The sequence below is a fragment of the Budorcas taxicolor genome, chromosome 4 (assembly GCF_023091745.1).
Source record: "Budorcas taxicolor isolate Tak-1 chromosome 4, Takin1.1, whole genome shotgun sequence".
Taxonomy (NCBI): Eukaryota; Metazoa; Chordata; class Mammalia; order Artiodactyla; family Bovidae; genus Budorcas; species Budorcas taxicolor.
Window position 1 is genome coordinate 62,746,597 of NC_068913.1, and position 17,969 is coordinate 62,764,565.

A 17,969-nucleotide genomic window follows, 5' to 3' on the forward strand; every position below is an offset into this window, starting at 1 on the left:
AACACAGTAAGATATACCTGCTTGAGTTGCTGTGCTAGGTGAGTAGTAGATGAAGACGCGTTTTGCCTGAATAATCTTTCTTGTATGGCCTTTGTATTTGGAGTGATAATGGGAGTCCTATGGGGTGTACTACGAGCTGGACTTTCTTTGCTATGTTCTTGACAACGCTCTCCAAAGCGTTCCAGAAAAGGCTTAATTCCTGATCCTCCTAAAGAAAATACACAGATTTTAGAGGCTACTTAGAACAAATAACAATTATGATTTCTACGGGAAATGCTCTAAATCCAGTTCAGCTCCAAAATGCTTTTATTCCACTAGGAATATTCATTCAGAAAGAAAACAGTAGGAAAATAGTTCAAAAAACTTAAAAATACTTTTTTTAACCATATTATTTAGTTCTATATCCTAAAATTTGCTTTATAGGATTTAATACTTTAAAAAACACAAAGAATTTTTTAAAAAGTTAGAGTGAGAGGACAGAGGGGATTAGAAAACCCTTAAACTACTTAATCAGAACCTAAATAATTGGAAATTGACTCTGTGTGCATTAATGATATGCCCTAAACACCAAGTATCCTGGCCATGATAACTAAATTTCTAATATCTCTACAGTCCAATTTATTTTATTTTTTTAAGGAAGTATAACATGAAAATCCAGTGATTAAATCCTTTTTCTTTTTAAAAAATGATAATTAAGGATAGTTTAGTTTATCAAAGTATGTCTTGATTTCACCAAGTCTTAGTACTTATTTTAAATAGTATGAAATACATTTAAAATACAAGTAGACTATATATCACTTCCACTATAACAATACTAGGGTTGTACTACATAAAAGGAGGTGGTAAACATTTTCCCATAAGCAGCCAGAGAGTAAATATTTTGGGCTCTGCAGGCCATATGGCCATTGCACATTCCACAACTACTCAGTCCTGCACTGAAGCATGAAAGCGGCCACAGACAGTAAATGGGTGTGGCTATGTTCCAATAAAACTTTATTTGCAAAAACAAGTAAAGGGCAGAATTTGACCCATGATAGCAGTGAAAGCAACAAGTCCTAACCAATGAATGCATCACCAGAGACTTCCCAAGAATACTTCTTATTTATGTCATTCTTATCTATGCCATAAGTCTTTAGAATACTGGGAGTCACAGTCCAATTTCACATGGGGATTTTGCTATTGTTTCTCATTTTGGCTCATCTGGAAACTGACTGCTGGGTTCTACTTATCCTGTAACTAATGGATTCCCCACTCTCATCTCTGTATACTTCTCTTTTATGATGAACTATTGTTTCTGGAGATATTGTATTTTTTTAGAAGTTAAAATGGAGAATTAATACAAAGAGCAGTTCTAATGAAAAAGAATATAGCTCAACGTAAACTGTATTACCATATATTTGAGAGATAATTTTTACTACTGTGTTTCTCAATCAGGTGGGGGTATACTGGAAGTATACACAAGATAAATATGAACTTCCTGGAGCATCAATTTACTATAGGAAAACTGAATTTTCCTATGTACATATTCACGTACAGTATACACACATATAAATTTAATGAGAGTGGAGTCATCTGTATACATATTCTCTTCCCTTTGCTACTAGGGATGTGTCATAGTGCAGTTTGAGACACTGCTCTGCACACTTGGTTATAAGAATGTTTCTGCATTATATCCTTAAAATGTGATTTTCAGGTATAGAAGAAAGTATCTAGCACGGTCATTCTAGGAAAAAAAAAAATGCTTAAACAAAGTTAAACTCTTTGACCAGTAATTGGGCTAATCTACAATAATGAATATTCACTCAATTAGTTGACTTTGAAGAAATCTCACTTGATGCATTCAGGCAATTGCCCTGGCAAGCCAACACTATAACATTCACAACTGGATGTTTAAAATGCTAAGAACAGACACCCTGAAAATAGTCAGCAGTACTTTAGATTTTTTCAAAATATGTAACCTGGTGTTGCAGATTTGTCCTTAGATTGAGACTGCAGACAAATTTCTCTGTTTAATTCTTCCTTGGGCCGAACTGTACGGGATACAGCTGACTTCTCAACTGGTTTTGATACTTCTGTTTTCAGAGGACTAACAGAGGGTTTTTGAAGTAGTTCAGGATTTTGGACCTTACAATTTTTAGCACTGGTGATGGATGTTGTAGAAGATTTCACTGGAGAAGAAGTAGCTTTCTGAAACATGATAACACTTTGGGTAAATAACAACACTTACAATAGTTAAAGATATTTCTACAACAAAACAATTCAAATCCTATATGCTTGATAGCCTTTTTGTACACTCATGTAAAACAATTTCTTCCTCTCTAATAGATCAAATTAATTTGAAAGGTTTGAAAAAAATTAACTTAGAAAATGTGATTATTCAAACTATGTAGTTTAGTCTACATAATATTCTGATGGGTAATTTAGTACAAGGGAGAGGGTTACTCACTATTTTAAAAAACAATTTCTTTTATATCATCATACTAGTACCCTTATGAATATTAACTGTATTAGGCCAAATACATATACATTTGTATTTTAATTAAGTCATGTATCATGTACTTAAAGGTGAATTATAAGTACTACTTACTATGTGTGAAGTACCATACTAAGTGCTTTATGAACATTATCTCATTTAATCCTCCCATAACCTTTTCTTTCCCATTTTACAAATGGAAAAATAGTTTTGCAAGATTAAGTAACTTCTCCAAAGCCACACTTCTAATTACATGGTAGGGCTGGGATTGAATGCGGGTGTCATTCCCAAACTGAGCTCTACACCTAAAGATAATGCTCAGAAACACAATATTTTTTTTTCATTTTTGTTTTTTTCATATTATTTTTAAAAAACCATTGAGATAATGCATGGGCAGGGTAATCTTTCAAATACTTCAAAAGGATATCAATGAAAGGATCATACCCACCCGTGACAACTGCCTTCTGGAAGTAACTACAGCTATGAGCTTTCAGAGATATTTGATGTCTTTCTTGCATTTATATACATACATACAGCATTTTAATAGAGAAGGTAATTTTCAGGCTCTCATGATGAGTAAGAAGAGGCTCCATCATTCAAAAGATGTATGGAAGAGGCTCCATTATTCAAAAGATTATTTGTATAATTTACTTGTTAATTGATAACTTAACGGGTCTGAATATCAAATTTATGATTTTTACTTTCTATGAAATACTCTAAAAATACATAAACATCCTATATATATGATATAATATACATACCTACAGAAATATATATATAATATAAATTATTACTCATAACAAAAAGGTTTCCAAATACCAAAATTATATTTACTTACCCCAGGGCTAGAAATCGCAACGTTAATCAAAGGTGCACCCACAGCACTCGAAGATGAGGCTTTATTCAAAGAGGCATCACCATCCCTTTGGGAACAGCATGTAGCTTCCTGCTTAACACTGCTGCTATTGATCCTAGCAGATGCTCCACTTGCAGAGGAAAATTTGGATAAACAAGTGGTACCAGGCTGTTCTTGCACACTGTTTTGCTTTGCAGATGAGGTTTTTACATCATCTTCCCAGGAGCAAATAGTTGCAGCAAGGTTGGCCAGTCGACCCCTTCTCCCAACTGGAGTTGCTGAGGCATCTGAAAGGGATGGTTTGGGAGGGGAGGCAGCCTTTTCCTCTGACGGCATTGCTGAGATGGGTGAGCTTTCAGGTATATCATCTGAAAATGTTTTGAAAGTTAAAGTCCATGAGCTATATGTGTATGTAATAAAGGGATCACTCCAAAGAAAAAAAAGCTTTTCTAATACACATGAAACTACCAAACTGCTTAAATTTGACAATATATTTTCAAATCAGATGCTTAACCCAAATTAAAAAAGAAATACTTTGTTACTTAGTTTTTCAATTATTTGATAGATTATGAAATCTATAAAACACCATACATTTAGGTTATATTTTTAGGATAAATTAATGATGTTATAACACTGCACAAATTAAGATTACATATTCAACATACTTGTTTTTAGAATGTACTGCTGCTGCTGCTGCTGCTGCTGCTAAGTCGCTTCAGTAGTGTCCGACTCTGTGCGACCCCATAGACGGAAGCCCACCAGGCTCCCCCGTCCCTGGGATTCTCCAGGCAAGTGTACTAGGCTAGTGCTACACAATAGAACTTTCTTCATTGATGGAGATGTTCTATATTCATGCCATCTAATGCAGTAACAACTAGCCACTCTGGCTAGTGAGCACTTGAACTGTGGTATGAGCAATAAGAAACTTTATTTCATTTTAATTAATTTAAATTTAAAAAGTGACATATGACTCTTGTTTATGGTATTGAATACCATATCCAATACCACATTGGATATCATACCATATCCAATACCAATAGCACAATATCCATATCCAATACCAATAGCACAGGGTTAGACTAATATGTTTTTCTGCAGTTACTTCATTTCGAAATAAATCTCAAATACACAATACTTAACCACAAAAGGTCTGTATGCTTAAAGAGCATATACGGCAAAGCTCATAGCACTTTCTATTCCACAAATTCCGTCAACAGAACAGATATCCCTCCTACTGTCCAAGGCTTATACATCTGCCTGAATTCTCAATTCTACTCCTCTTAAACTTTCTCAGGGATCTTGCGCCAAATAACCACTTCTTCCTCTCTACAAACTTTGTTTTCTACACATTAATATGCTCAATTCTCTCTCATCTTAAAGCTAAAACCAATCATCCTCTCATCAACATACACCCGCTTTTAGCTACTGTCCCTCTTTCCCTGCACTAAATTCACTCACCACTTAACTCACCTCAGTCTGACTTCCGCATATACAGCTGCACTCAAGTTGCTTTTGGTATTTTCACCCAACGCCTACACACTTGGTAGGCCTTGTATTTCCATGTGACATCATCCTCTACTAGTTCTGTCTTTGCAGCCTATCCTTCATGGTCTCCTTCTAACTACCAACTACCGGCATTTGGCTATCCCACATGCACCTCAAATAATATATCTGATGTTGAAACTGCTTCAAACACATTCCTCCTTTTCATGCCTCTTCCTCCCTTTTCCCTTACCATCCACCACCTGGTCATTAGCTCCCACAGATTCTTTCTCCTAAATCTCTCAAATCCAGCCTCTTTACTTTCATGGGCCTTCATCATTATGCCCAAATCACAATATTAATCTTGTTTTTTTTTTGATGAGATTTATCCTGCATTCTTTTTTTTTTTTTTTTTTTTACTTTATTTTACTTTACAATACTGTATTGGTTTTGCCATACATTGACATGAATCCACCACGGGTGTACATGCGTTCCCAAACATGAACCCCCCTCCCACCTCCCTCCCCATAACATCTCTCTGGGTCATCACCATGCACCAGCCCCAAGCATGCTATATCCTGCATCGGACATAGACTGGCGATTCGATTCTTACATGATAGTATACATGTTACAATGCCATTCTCCCAAATCATCCCTCCCTCTCCCTCTCCCTCTGAGTCCAAAAGTCCGTTATACACATCTGTGTCTTTTTTGCTGTCTTGCATACAGGGTCGTCATTGCCATCTTTCTAAATTCCATATATATGTGTTAGTATACTGTATTGGTGTTTTTCTTTCTGGCTTACTTCACTCTGTATAATCGGCTCCAGTTTCACCCATCTCATCAGAACTGATTCAAATGTATTCTTTTTAACGGCTGAGTAATACTCCATTGTGTATATGTACGACAGCTTTCTTATCCATTCATCTGCTGATGGACATCTAGGTTGCTTCCATGTCCTGGCTATTATAAACAGTGCTGCGATGAACATTGGGGTACATGTGTCTCTTTCAATTCTGGTTTCCTCGGTGTGTATGCCCAGCAGTGGGATTGCTGGGTCATAAGGTAGTTCTATTTGCAATTTTTTAAGGAATCTCCACACTGTTCTCCAAAGTGGCTGTACTAGTTTGCATTCCCACCAACAGTGTAGGAGGGTTCCCTTTTCTCCACACCCTCTCCAGCATTTATTGCTTGCAGATTTTTGGATCACAGACATTCTGACTGGTGTGAAGTGGTACCTCATTGTGGTTTTGATTTGCATTTCTCTAATAATGAGTGATGTTGAGCATCTTTTCATGTGTTTGTTAGCCATCTGTATGTCTTCTTTGGAGAAATGTCTATTTAGTTCTTTGGCCCATTTTTTGATTGGGTCGTTTATTTTTCTGGAATTGAGCTGCATAAGTTGCTTGTATATTTTTGAGATTAGTTGTTTGTCAGTTGCTTCATTTGCTATTATTTTCTCCCATTCAGAAGGCTGTCTTTTCACTTTGCTTATGTTTTCTATAAAACTATAAAACACTGGTGAAAGAAATCAAAGAGGACACTAATAGATGGAGAAATATACCATGTTCATGGATCGGAAGAATCAATATAGTGAAAATGAGTATACTACCCAAAGCAATTTACAAATTAAACGCAATCCCTATTAAGCTACCAACCGTATTTTTCACAGAACTAGAACAAATAATTTCAAGATTTGTATGGAAATACAAAAAACCTAGAATAGCCAAAGCAATCTTGAGAAAGAAGAATGGAACTGGAGGAATCAACCTGCCTGACTTCAGGCTCTACTACAAAGCTACAGTCATCAAGACAGTATGGTACTGGCACAAAGACAGAAATATAGATCAATGGAACAAAATAGAAAGCCCAGAGATAAATCCACACACATATGGACACCTTATCTTTGACAACGGAGGCAAGAATATACAGTGGAGTAAAGACAATCTCTTTAACAAGTGGTGCTGGGAAAACTGGTCAACAATATTAATCTTTTAACTGGTCTTCCTGCTTCAAATCTCTGCCCTCTTCAATCTCTCCTCAATTCAGATGCCAGAGTGATATTTCTAAAGCATTTGCCTACCTAAACTCTCAGTACCTGCCCATCACCTTCTGATTAAATTCCAAATGCTATGGACCCTGCTGCTTTCTTTGAATTTATGTCTTGCTTTTATACCACATGAATGGTATACCAGAATGCCGACTCTTTATACACATACTGTGTTCATGATACCTCTGTGCTTTTTATTAATATATATGTTCTGTTGATTCTGCCTAGAATATCTCTACTGTCTGAAGCCAGCTGCCCTTCAAAGTCCAGGTTAATTGCCTTTGTCGCCTCCAGAAAAGCTTCCCTGACCACCACCTTCCCTACAATACTTTTTTGCATACCTTTATCATTTTCCTTAGACTACACATGGTCTTCTAAACAGATGACAATTTTACTGCCATGCTTTAGAAACGGACTTAATAGACCCCTCGCTCTTCTATTCTCTATCAGAAACAAAGGCTTCAGATAAATTATACTTTATTATTCCTCAAACCTTTAATTGGCATATAGCCACAGTCTTGAATAGCACTCACTAAATCATTCATCACAAACACTTTATTAACAAGTTTCAATCCTTAAAATTGGATAAGCTATGATGCCTTAAGGAGATTTATTTTCAAGACTGAGGTAGGCATTTGTTAATATTTGCTTTCAAAATATTCAAGATCACTGTTGCAACAGTTTCTCCTAAGAATGCTTAGGGCCTTGATTGTTCTTCTGATCAAGTATTAGATCACAACTCTTTTTCTTTTTTCTGAAAGGAAAATCTGCACTCTGCTGCCCATAGATATTTCCTACAAAATAGAATGGGACATCTTTCTATTCGGGCACATTAACTGGCTAGCTTCCTCAGACATACTAAAAGCAGCATGGTTAGCCCCACCTGCTACTAAAATCAATAGGTATAACTGACAGTGTGGAGTATCAGTGGAATACGGGTGTGTAACCCATAAACATTAGGCAGGACATAAAAGCTGAGCCCTAAAGTCAAACTCCTAGTGTTTACATTTTAGCACTGACTGTGGGCAGGTGTCTTAGCCTCTTTGAACTCAGTCTCCTCTCCTACAATATTTAAAAGCCAAAGCTTCCTTGGATAAGGCTTAATCACCATGGACTGTCCACTTGCACTGGGCTGGTTCACTTCAGCACTGCTTCTACTGAACTGAGCCAGAAGCCAGCTGTCTGCCTACCCTGAGAAACCTTACACCTTTGCTAGCTCCTACAAAAAATATCTTTAGGACCCAGAGAGGAAAGTTCTCTCAGGTCTTAATGCCAACCATGACTCTGCTTCTTCTGTTTTATAAACTTTATCATGTAACTAATAGTGTTTCACCTCTCTGATCAGCCGCTAGTGAGTTCAGAACCATCTCTAGGAAGTGAGGAGGACCTTAATGCCTCTATCTAGTAAACTAACTTTACCCTTCACTTTGTTTTTCCTTCTCTTCATATTGATTTTTCTCATTTTTCCAATTTTTAACATAGGTATTTTTGTAAGTCATCCCAAGGCTTTTTTCGTAACAAGGTAAGAGATAAGCTCTCCATCAGATTACGGGCCCATGAAATGCAAAAGTCAGGTTTGTGTTTCCTCCTCCCTGAGTCGGGAAGATCCCCTGGAGGATGGAATGGCAACCCACTTCAGTATTCTTGCCTGAAAGAGCCCATGGACAGAGGAGCCTGGTGGGCTACAGTCGATGGGGTAACAAAGAGTTACACACTACTGAGAATGCACACTCATTTTTGTAAGCCATTCCAAGGCTTTTTTCGCAATAAGGTAAGAGATAAGCTCTCCATCAGATTACAGGCCCATGAAATGCAAGATCAGGTCACTTTATCTATAGTCTCCAGAACCTTAGCATGATTACATGCTTTGCAGGTACTCGATAAATATTTTTTGAAATTTTCTTTTTCCCCTTTGAACAGCATTGCATACCTTAGTCACTCAGGTTTATTCAGTCAATCCATGTAACAGGATTTCTTGAATATAGAACTGAAGGTCAGCAAGGCTGATAATACCAAGAGTACAGTTTATCCTTTGGTGTTTTCATTGCAAATTTAAGATAGTTCCTTTATAAGATCAAGGTTTTGTGAACCAGTCTAAGAACCTCATCTCATTTACTTCAATAAGAACACACCCGATAAATATAAATTGATATATAAACCATTAGAAAGCAATGGATACTCAGGACATAGATCAAAAGCATTTACCTTTCATGTGTTAACTGATAAATAAAATTTTAACCTACCAAGTTGAAGTGCACTGAAACAGATTTAAGGACCACACGGTCCACAAGCGTGCATACCTGTCACATCATCACTATCCCAACAACGCCGCTGCTCAGCCAGCTTTTGCATTCGTGTTCTGACGGAGGAGGCTGCAGCTGCTCCCAGTCTTGAGTTCGGCCCACTCCTCACACCCAGCAGTGGTGCTGAGGCTGGGGCAGCCAAGGAGTCACTGACACCAGCGGGTGCCTGAGACATCTGTGGCTGAGCCTGAGGGGACACAGGCCTCGGAGAACAAGGTTTTGCAGACGTTGACTCAACCGGCTTTTCATTTTCCACATCAGAAACTTCTACTTCAGTGTTGTCAGAACAGCGTTTTTTGGATGGTGATTGTTTTGTGCAGGATTTCTCTAGGTTAAAAAGGACAAAAAATTAAAAGTTCTGTGATTCTGCATGGCATGAAAATCTTTAATGGTAGGTACAAATGAATAAAACACTAGTCTCTCTGTTCCTTTAAATGATTTAACTCACAAGAAGAAATATGTAAAATTCTACATTTTTCAGTAACTTGGAAATCTGACATGAGAGATTTCTGTTTAAGCAAGCATATAATTCAGCAGTTTAAAAAAACCTGAATGAAAAAATCTTCAAATAACATCCTCAAGATGTATAATGTTCTTTGTGGTCTTCAGACACTAGGGAATAAAAAGTACGCACACAGAATAAGCAAAGCAAATGTTCTAAGGGATTTTAAAGATCATACAGTCCAGTTACCACATTTTTAAATAAGAAAAATCAAGTCCAGAGAAATCGAGTTACCTGCTTAACATGACACACCTGAGCTAAGGGTAAAAACAAGCTTTCTGCTTTTAAAAACAATTTTTCATGAACAGTAAACAAGAGTAGAAGGACACCTGGCTTGAGGTTTAGGAGGCAGAGAACCAAAAGACTGACTGAATCATCTGACAGTACCAAGCAAATTCATCAACTCAAGTGTTTCACAACATTTTACATTTTAAACCTCTATGAACACTTATAAAACGAATTAAAAAGTCCTAAAAGAAAAAGGAATGATCCAAACACAAGGAATATAATTTTTACCCATGAATGCGTTCTACTATACCTCCTATAAAACTAATCCTTTAAAAGGTAAGAATGTAAATTCCATTTGAGGTCAGTTTCACTGTCTGTCTAACCAAGTGTTCTTGTTCTGGCAGTAACTGAAGTATCATTAGTGGGAAGTCATGATTGCCCTTATAAATATCAATCTAATTAAATAATACATCATGAAACTTTCCAATCTTCTGCAACTCACTTAAGGGTATATTTTAAATGAACTAATCTAATCCTTTTTTGGAAGTGTTCCTATTTAACACGCTTCACTACCTGAAAATACAGAATGCTTTAAGTTTACATTTCTTATATGAAACAGTAAATATTTCCATTTAAGCATCAAAATACAGTTCTAACCACTAGTTTTCAAGTACATACTACTCAATATCTGAATGCATAAAGCTGTGCCACAGTGAAGAGATCCTAGACTAGAGCTAGATCTCTGTTTTCCCATGTAATATATACGGTATTCCCTCCCTTCACAATGTATTAACATACAAAAAGAAATTCTCATTTTATGGTTAGCTTACAGAATGGTTGGCAGCCAGCACTATGCCCTCATCTCTTTTGTAATATTGGTTTTGCCCTCTGTAATATTATTTTTCTATGTGCATTTTAAATGTCTACTAAGGAACATTATCATCTCCAGATTATTCCAAAAGATTAAACCAACTGACTGATACAGGCTGAGGACGCCAGCATTAGGAAAGAATAAGAAAGTTTCCAGGTACATTTGAGTTTGTTGCAGGAGTTGTTGTTTGTTTTAGTTGCTATATTGTGTCCAACTCTTTGTGACCCCCATAAACTATAGCCTGCAAGCTCCTCTGTCCATGGGATTCTCCAGGCAAGAATACTAGAGTAGGTTGCCATTTCCTTTTCCAAGGGATATTCCCGACCTGGGGGTGGAACCCATGTCTACTGCATTGGCAAAAGGATTCTTTGTCACTGAGCCACCAAGGAAGCCCCTCTTGGGGTAGATGGGGGTGTTGGTGGTCAATTTTGTTTCTATTTAATTTCAGTAATTCTGTAGATTAACAACCTATACTTTGTGCCCAGCCTGAGGGACGTGGTTCAGCAGACAGAGGATGAAAAGACTCATGATATTTCAAGCATCTGCAGGCAGGCCTGCCTTTTGTTGCCCTGTTCACTTAAGAGGGGTAGAGAAACTCAACACTATGGCCAGTTTAAGTGCTCCACTGCTCCCGTAGTATTCTTCCCTTAGAGCTTTTAATGATACTGTTGGAATGAGGAAAATAAAGTTCAACCATTTAATCTGAAATATTTGTTAGAAATTCTGCTCTCGCCTGATAGGTTCCAGGCCTAATATAATAGGCCTGGAATACAATAAAAGGTTGATCTTTCCCCTGGAAGCTATTACATTTGTCTCCCAAAGATCTTGGTCTTCTGCAGGAACAATAAAGTGTTTGGCACTTATTTGCATTTTGAAAACTGCAAATTCTACTTTCCCCACAAAGCCTATTACCTTCGCCACCAGATATGGGCTGCTGGTTACTTGCTTCTGAAAGTGGCTCCCTGATCCGCTTGGCGTGAGTCAGAGACCTTGCTGCTGGAATGGGCCGCTCAGCCATTTTCCTCTGAAGATTCTCTCGTCTGGCACGGGTTCGCTCAAGCAGTTTCTACATAAACAATACACCAGAGCATTAAAGCATAAGTTTAGTCAAAGGTTCACAAAACTTCAGATGCCTTCTCAAATCACTAATTGTCTTCAAACATGTACAATAACAGTTAAATACATTTCAAAAGTCAAACTCTCAGTAATTAAGATTCACCAAATGAGTACCGTCATGTCAAAACTTGATTAGATATAATATGACCATTATAGGGGGAATGAAATGTGTTAAGTTTATTGCATGAGATTTTAAATGGCCACAGACTTTTTTTCTGCTTCTCTCAAAAGGTATTTGAATCAGGCTGGCTTTATGATTCACTTTGACTGTTAAAATATGGCTGAAGTGATACTGTGTATGTGACTTCCAATCCCAGGGCTCAAGAGGTCTTGCGGTTTCTGTTCTCACTCTCTTGGAACACTGTCTTCCTGTGAAGAGGCCCAGGTTAAGCCTGCTAGAAACATGGCCCAGCTGACAGCCAGCATCAACCACCAGACTTGGGAGGAAAACGATTTTAGACCAACCAGTCCCAGAAATTTCTATATGACTGCAGACTTCTGCATGATCCCAGGGGACACCAGAAGTCCGGCTCAGCTGAACCCAAATGCTAAGCCACTGAATCATGGGAAATAACATGGTGGTTGTTTTAGTCACGATGGTAGGCAGAATAACAGTTGCCTAAAGAAAAATCAACCTAAATATTTTTATGTTTTATTTAATTAAATATCCATATATAATAAAACAGTTTTAAGTTGAAATCTTAGTATTCCACAGAATCATGAATATGACTCTTTTCAAACCCCAAAATATGCTCCTATTGGGATCAATGTAGTATAACAAACACAAAACCCTGAAAACAATTCATTCTCTTTGAACACAACCAGAGAAGGCATGCAGATTACTGGCTGGAGTATACATTGTCCTGCCAACACAGATAAAGTAATTATTGCAGACTAAGGAATTTAACTCCATCTGACCTTTTTAATTGCTTAATTAAGCCAGAAAAATCACTTTTTAAGTCCCTCTGAATATGAAAAACAAGCATGAGCTTATCTTAGGCATGATTTCTCATTGAAACAAATAACACTAAATCTAAATGCTATGTCGCTGAAAGAGTAATTTGTGAGCCAAATGCCTTCCAAAGCACAAAACTTTTATCCTTTAAGGTCTTCAACAAACTCGAAAGTGGCAGTGTTATACAAATTCATATATGTCTGATAATTTTCCCCACAATAAAATATATCATTCCTAAGATACAAAACGAGCCTAAATATGTTTATTCATGGACACAGCCACATTCCATTCTGGTCAGTTAGAATACTTATGAGTCAGTATATTTTCAGTTACCATGAGCAATGGGTCAAAAGAATGAGGTCTTGCAATTCAAACATACACAAAGTGTTCTATTGTTACATTAGATTCAAAATTTTCAAGATTAAAACAAATTAAAGTAGATAAGCAAAAAAGTTCCCTAATCTGTAATATAAAACTTATAGATACCAAAGATTATTAATGTAAAAGAAGTGATATATCTAAAATACATAAAGTCAACAGCTACATAAATGTAAGTTACCCTTCCTTATAATAGTGTATCAGGAATTTAAGAGCTTTTTTTATTTATAAGGTACATTCCTTCAAATATCACACCTCCTCCTTCAAATAATAGAGGTATTAAAAGAAATTAAACAGTGCAATTACTAACAATCAGGAAATAAGATACTCCACATGAAGGGATCTAAAATAACTGAAGTATATAGTCCTTAAGCAATTTCTGCCCCACATCCCTCAAACCATTTCTGACAGAATTTTTTTCTGGGAGATATTACTGATTTCCTACCTTCTTAAACAAAGTAGACTCAATAACAACTTATTATTTTCAAAATGTTCTAGAAGCATTTCTTCCCTAGTCATCATAGAGAGTTCACTTAATTCTGGAAAATTAAAGAAACTCTATCCAAAACAGTGATAGCATGTTTGTCAATTTACATCACAAGAAAAAAATGTTTCATATATTTTAATTGTAGCTTTTTCTCTTAAAGTTCCTACATGGAAAGTTCTGACTTGACACAACTAGCTGTGGATTTCCTGTGCTAACCTGGGGTGACCATCACCATCAGCAGATCTGCAGACTAAAATGCTAATGTTGACATTATGAGTAATAAATTTATGGCTTTAAATCCACCTAACAACAAATACAAAAAGAACTTCCCAGATAGCTCAATGGATAAAGAATCTGCCTGCAATGCAGGAGACGCAGGAGACATGGGTTTGATCCCTGGGTCTGGAAGATCCCCTGGAGAATGAAATGGTAGCCCACTCCAGTATTTCTTACCCGAAAAACCCCATGGACTGAGGCGTCGGATGGGCTACAGCCCATGGGGTCACAGAGTCGAATATGGCGAGTGACTAAGCACAGCAAGCAACAAGTACAACAATCACTAGCGCTTAGACAGGACTTAAAGCACTTTCAGCGTCAGCATACACTAACTCATTTCATCTTCAAATATGATTTGTTAAAATTCTGTTTTTACTACTGTTTCAGAGATGAAAAAATTCAGGTAGGGGTTAAATAACAAGCCATAGGTCACACAGCTAACGAGTAGCAAGGCAAAATTAAGAACCAGGCTCCAGAGTCTGGATTCTTAACTGCTTTGCTAAAAACTACAGCTTGACTAAATCTAATTGTTCTTTTAAAAACTTATCGTCAGTAGAACTGACGATAATTCATATGGTCAACACTAACTTTTTAATGCTATTAGCTGATCATAATAATAAACATGTCCCTTAACTGCTAGCTTATCCATAAACCAAGATGGATTCTTTATCTCTGGTTGGTCCATGAAGAACATCAGGAACACATGGTCCTATGAACTCTGTCTAGATGCTGATTCAGACTGCAAAATCATGAGACATTTAGGAATAGCTGAACACTGACAATGCTTGATGATTTTAAGGAACTGCTGTTTACTTTTTAGGTGTGATAATAGCATTATGATTTTTTTTAAAGTCTTTAGTGTTCAGTGATGAATACCTATGTATTTATGTATAAAATTATATGCCTTCTAGAATTTGCTTCCAAATAATTCAGTGAGAGGGATTAGAGGCAGACACAGTAAAACAACATGGCCACGTGTTGCTGGGCAATGGATGCATTATGCTTGAGATTTCCTACAAGAAAAGAATATTGCTAAAATGTTCTAACAGTTACTCCCTTATTTAATTGTCTGTAAAACAATTTACACTGAATGGCTCTCTTTCACATCAATTCAGCAGACCGTTATTGAATTGTGCTTGATGTTACAGAAACATCTCTCTGAACAATTTCCTACCTTCATGAAGCTTACATTCTAAGAGAAAACATGTTCAACAGGTGCATATAAATGCAAGTGAGATGTGTATTGTGAAAGGTGATGTCCCTCTGAAGAAGGGGAATCAAACTGTGAGCCGGAGGTCAAAACAAAGTTTGCCAGGCAGAACAGGCAGGAAGACCAAGTGAGCCAGACAGCACCAGTGACAACAGGGAGGGGAACCAATGCACAACAGCCTTGCCTGAGGAAACAAGAGTTTAGGATGGTTGTAGCTACAGTCCATGGGGTCGCAAAGTCAGACACCACTGAGCACAGCACAGCCTTTCTCAATGAGAGTTACCAGGAGAATTAATCCTTAAGGCCCTGGCATTAATATAATGAATTAGCATCTCTCCTATTCCTACAGAATGGCATTGTTAAGAATCACTTTTGGGAGAAAAAAAATCTCTTCTGGGAAAACTGAGAAAAACAATTTCTCTCAAATAATTGTCTGTGTTCTACAGTTCTGATAAGGAACTCCAGCTGAGAAAGTCATTTTAACTGACTTTCAATTTTCTTTTCAGACGAGGAACAGTTAGCTTCACTGTACAAAAATGTTATGAATGCTATAATTAAGCACCTAATCTTTGGAACCATTTCAAATAGTTCACTCACTTCCAATTAAGGAAAAGATGTCAAAGCTGTTGATTCCAACTGCAACCGGTCTAACTTCTCAAAATATAAAACACACACACTAAATCACACATATTTCTGAGCTGCACTCTAAAATGAAAAGTTTCTTTTAAATAAAAGTTTCTTTCAACTGAGATTTGTACCAGTTCAGAATAACATTTTTAAGTAAAATGAAGTGCAATTTTCAGCCAACTTTCAAAATGCTTTGCTCTTGTCAGTTACTTAGAAACATAAAACTATTGAGAACAGGAAGGGCTAATATTTTAAGGAATCTTAAGTTGTAACATAATATTTCCTTTTTAATTTCAATGTAAGTGAAAAATACATGGCGAACCACCAGCTCTATTCCCTAAAGCTAACACAAAAATGTGCTCAGGATTTTTCTGTTAGAATATTCAAGGTTAACAAATTGATGTGTATCCCTGAGATGACTGAGAATTTGGAAATAAATACTGTTGTGTTTGAATACAAGTAAACTCTAATTGCTAAAACTTTTAATATCTTAGACTTAACAGAATTGTAACTACATTAAAAAAAAAAAAAGAGTATTAATACTCCACTCAAGCTTTTCAATCTAGTGTAGAGAAATTTTTAGGCCCACTTTGCAACAACTCAAAAAGTAACAGTTTGACACTTGCACAACACCCTAAAAAAAGAGGAACTGTTCTTGAAGAAAAGGTAGTGGACAACTGGCCACACGAAATTCCCGAGTGTGTCAACGTACATTCGCAACAAAAGTCAAAGCTAGACAAATAATCGACACGGTAATGATGTAATTAATTCATATTTAATTTCCAAAGAACAAAAGATGAGTTAAGTCCTGCCTGCTATAATGTTATGCCCCATGAAAGTGAAAGAAAGTGAAGTTGCTCAGTCGTGTCCGACTCTTCGCGACCCCATGGACTGTAGCCTACCAGGCTCCTCTGTCCATGGGGTTTTCCAGGCAACAGTCCTAGAGTGGATTGCCATTTCCTTCTCCAGGGGATCTTCCCAACCCAGGGATCGAACCCGGGTCTCCCGCATTGTAGACAGACACTTTACCGTCTGAGCCACCAGGGAAGTCACTATCCAAAACAGGTTTCTTTTTTTTTTTTTTTTAATCGTGGGCTGTAACTTTTGACTTGAACATATTCGGCTAGCAATTTTCCTTTCAATTAGTGTCAACCTCAGGTATGAATCGTCTTTGCTAGTTAGGTAAGCAATAGAAACTGAAGAGAACTATTGACTTCATAGGAACGGATGCAATGGTCTCAGGCAGCGGCTTACATTTCGCTGTCATTTCGTTCACTGCATTCTTAAAGGTATGGAGTGGAGAAGGGAATGGCAACCCACTCCGGTATTCTTGCCTGGAAAATTCCATGGACAGACCACGGGATCGCAAAGAGTCGGACACAACTGAGAGACCATTAAATGCACGGCTCCTCTGCGAGTCACACGAACCCCGCAAACCGCATTCCATTCCATTTCCAGGCGGCGGCTGCACACACAGCACTGAGTCACTTGGCCACCCGACTCCACCCTGCAATATCCCGGCTTTTACTTCCAAAGGGCTCTGTTTCGTCAGGCCCCCACCGCACCCTGGGAAGACCCAGGGGTCCACTGCAGAGGGATGTGCAATAACCGGGGCTGACAGGAGGTCTTTTCACTACTGCTACTGAGGACAGACTCAAAACTTTCCCCGCAGAGCTTCCTCTGCAGGATAAGACCAAGGCAACCGCGGACGAACTACAGCCACAAGAGAAGAGGGAACCCGCCGCACCCTCCCAGTTCCAAGCTGGACCCTCGCACGCCCATTCTGCGCACGCGCGCGCACGCGCTCTCCGGCCACTGGGCCGGGAGGTTGACAGAGGTAGGAAGGGAGGGTGGGGGGCGGGAGCCGTCATGGCTGGCTCTGCCCGTAAGTTTTCTCACCTCGGTAAACGGGTCCATCGTCCCGGAGTTCGCGTGTCGATTACGAGACGGCCAAAACGGTGGTTCAAATTCAGAAAAAGAAAAGTGAGTGCCGGCTCAGTGTGTCACTGGAAGAAAAGAAGAAGGTGGTGGGGAACTCTCCCAAGCTCCTCTCCTCTTCCCCACTGCCTCCGAAGTCCGACTCGGCCTGCAGCGGCGGTTCAAATTTGAATTTCAGCGCCCGGACCCGCGCGCATGCGCACGGGCGGGGCGGGGG

At 38.1% G+C, this 17,969-nt stretch overlaps 1 protein-coding gene across 1 annotated transcript in view; it reads right to left on the reverse strand.

Moving 5' to 3' along the window:
- Positions 1-17,731, reverse strand: part of ANLN (anillin, actin binding protein) — a 53,859-nt gene extending 36,128 nt beyond the window's left edge. Inside the window, exons 1-6 of the mRNA XM_052638888.1 lie at positions 17,714-17,731; positions 11,678-11,831; positions 9,162-9,491; positions 3,312-3,697; positions 1,959-2,187; positions 18-208 (exon numbers count right to left, since the gene is read on the reverse strand). Coding sequence (XP_052494848.1) covers positions 18-208; positions 1,959-2,187; positions 3,312-3,697; positions 9,162-9,491; positions 11,678-11,831; positions 17,714-17,731 — 1,308 coding nt within the window. The remainder of the gene's footprint in view (positions 1-17; positions 209-1,958; positions 2,188-3,311; positions 3,698-9,161; positions 9,492-11,677; positions 11,832-17,713) is intronic.
- Positions 17,732-17,969: the final 238 nt, after the last annotated feature.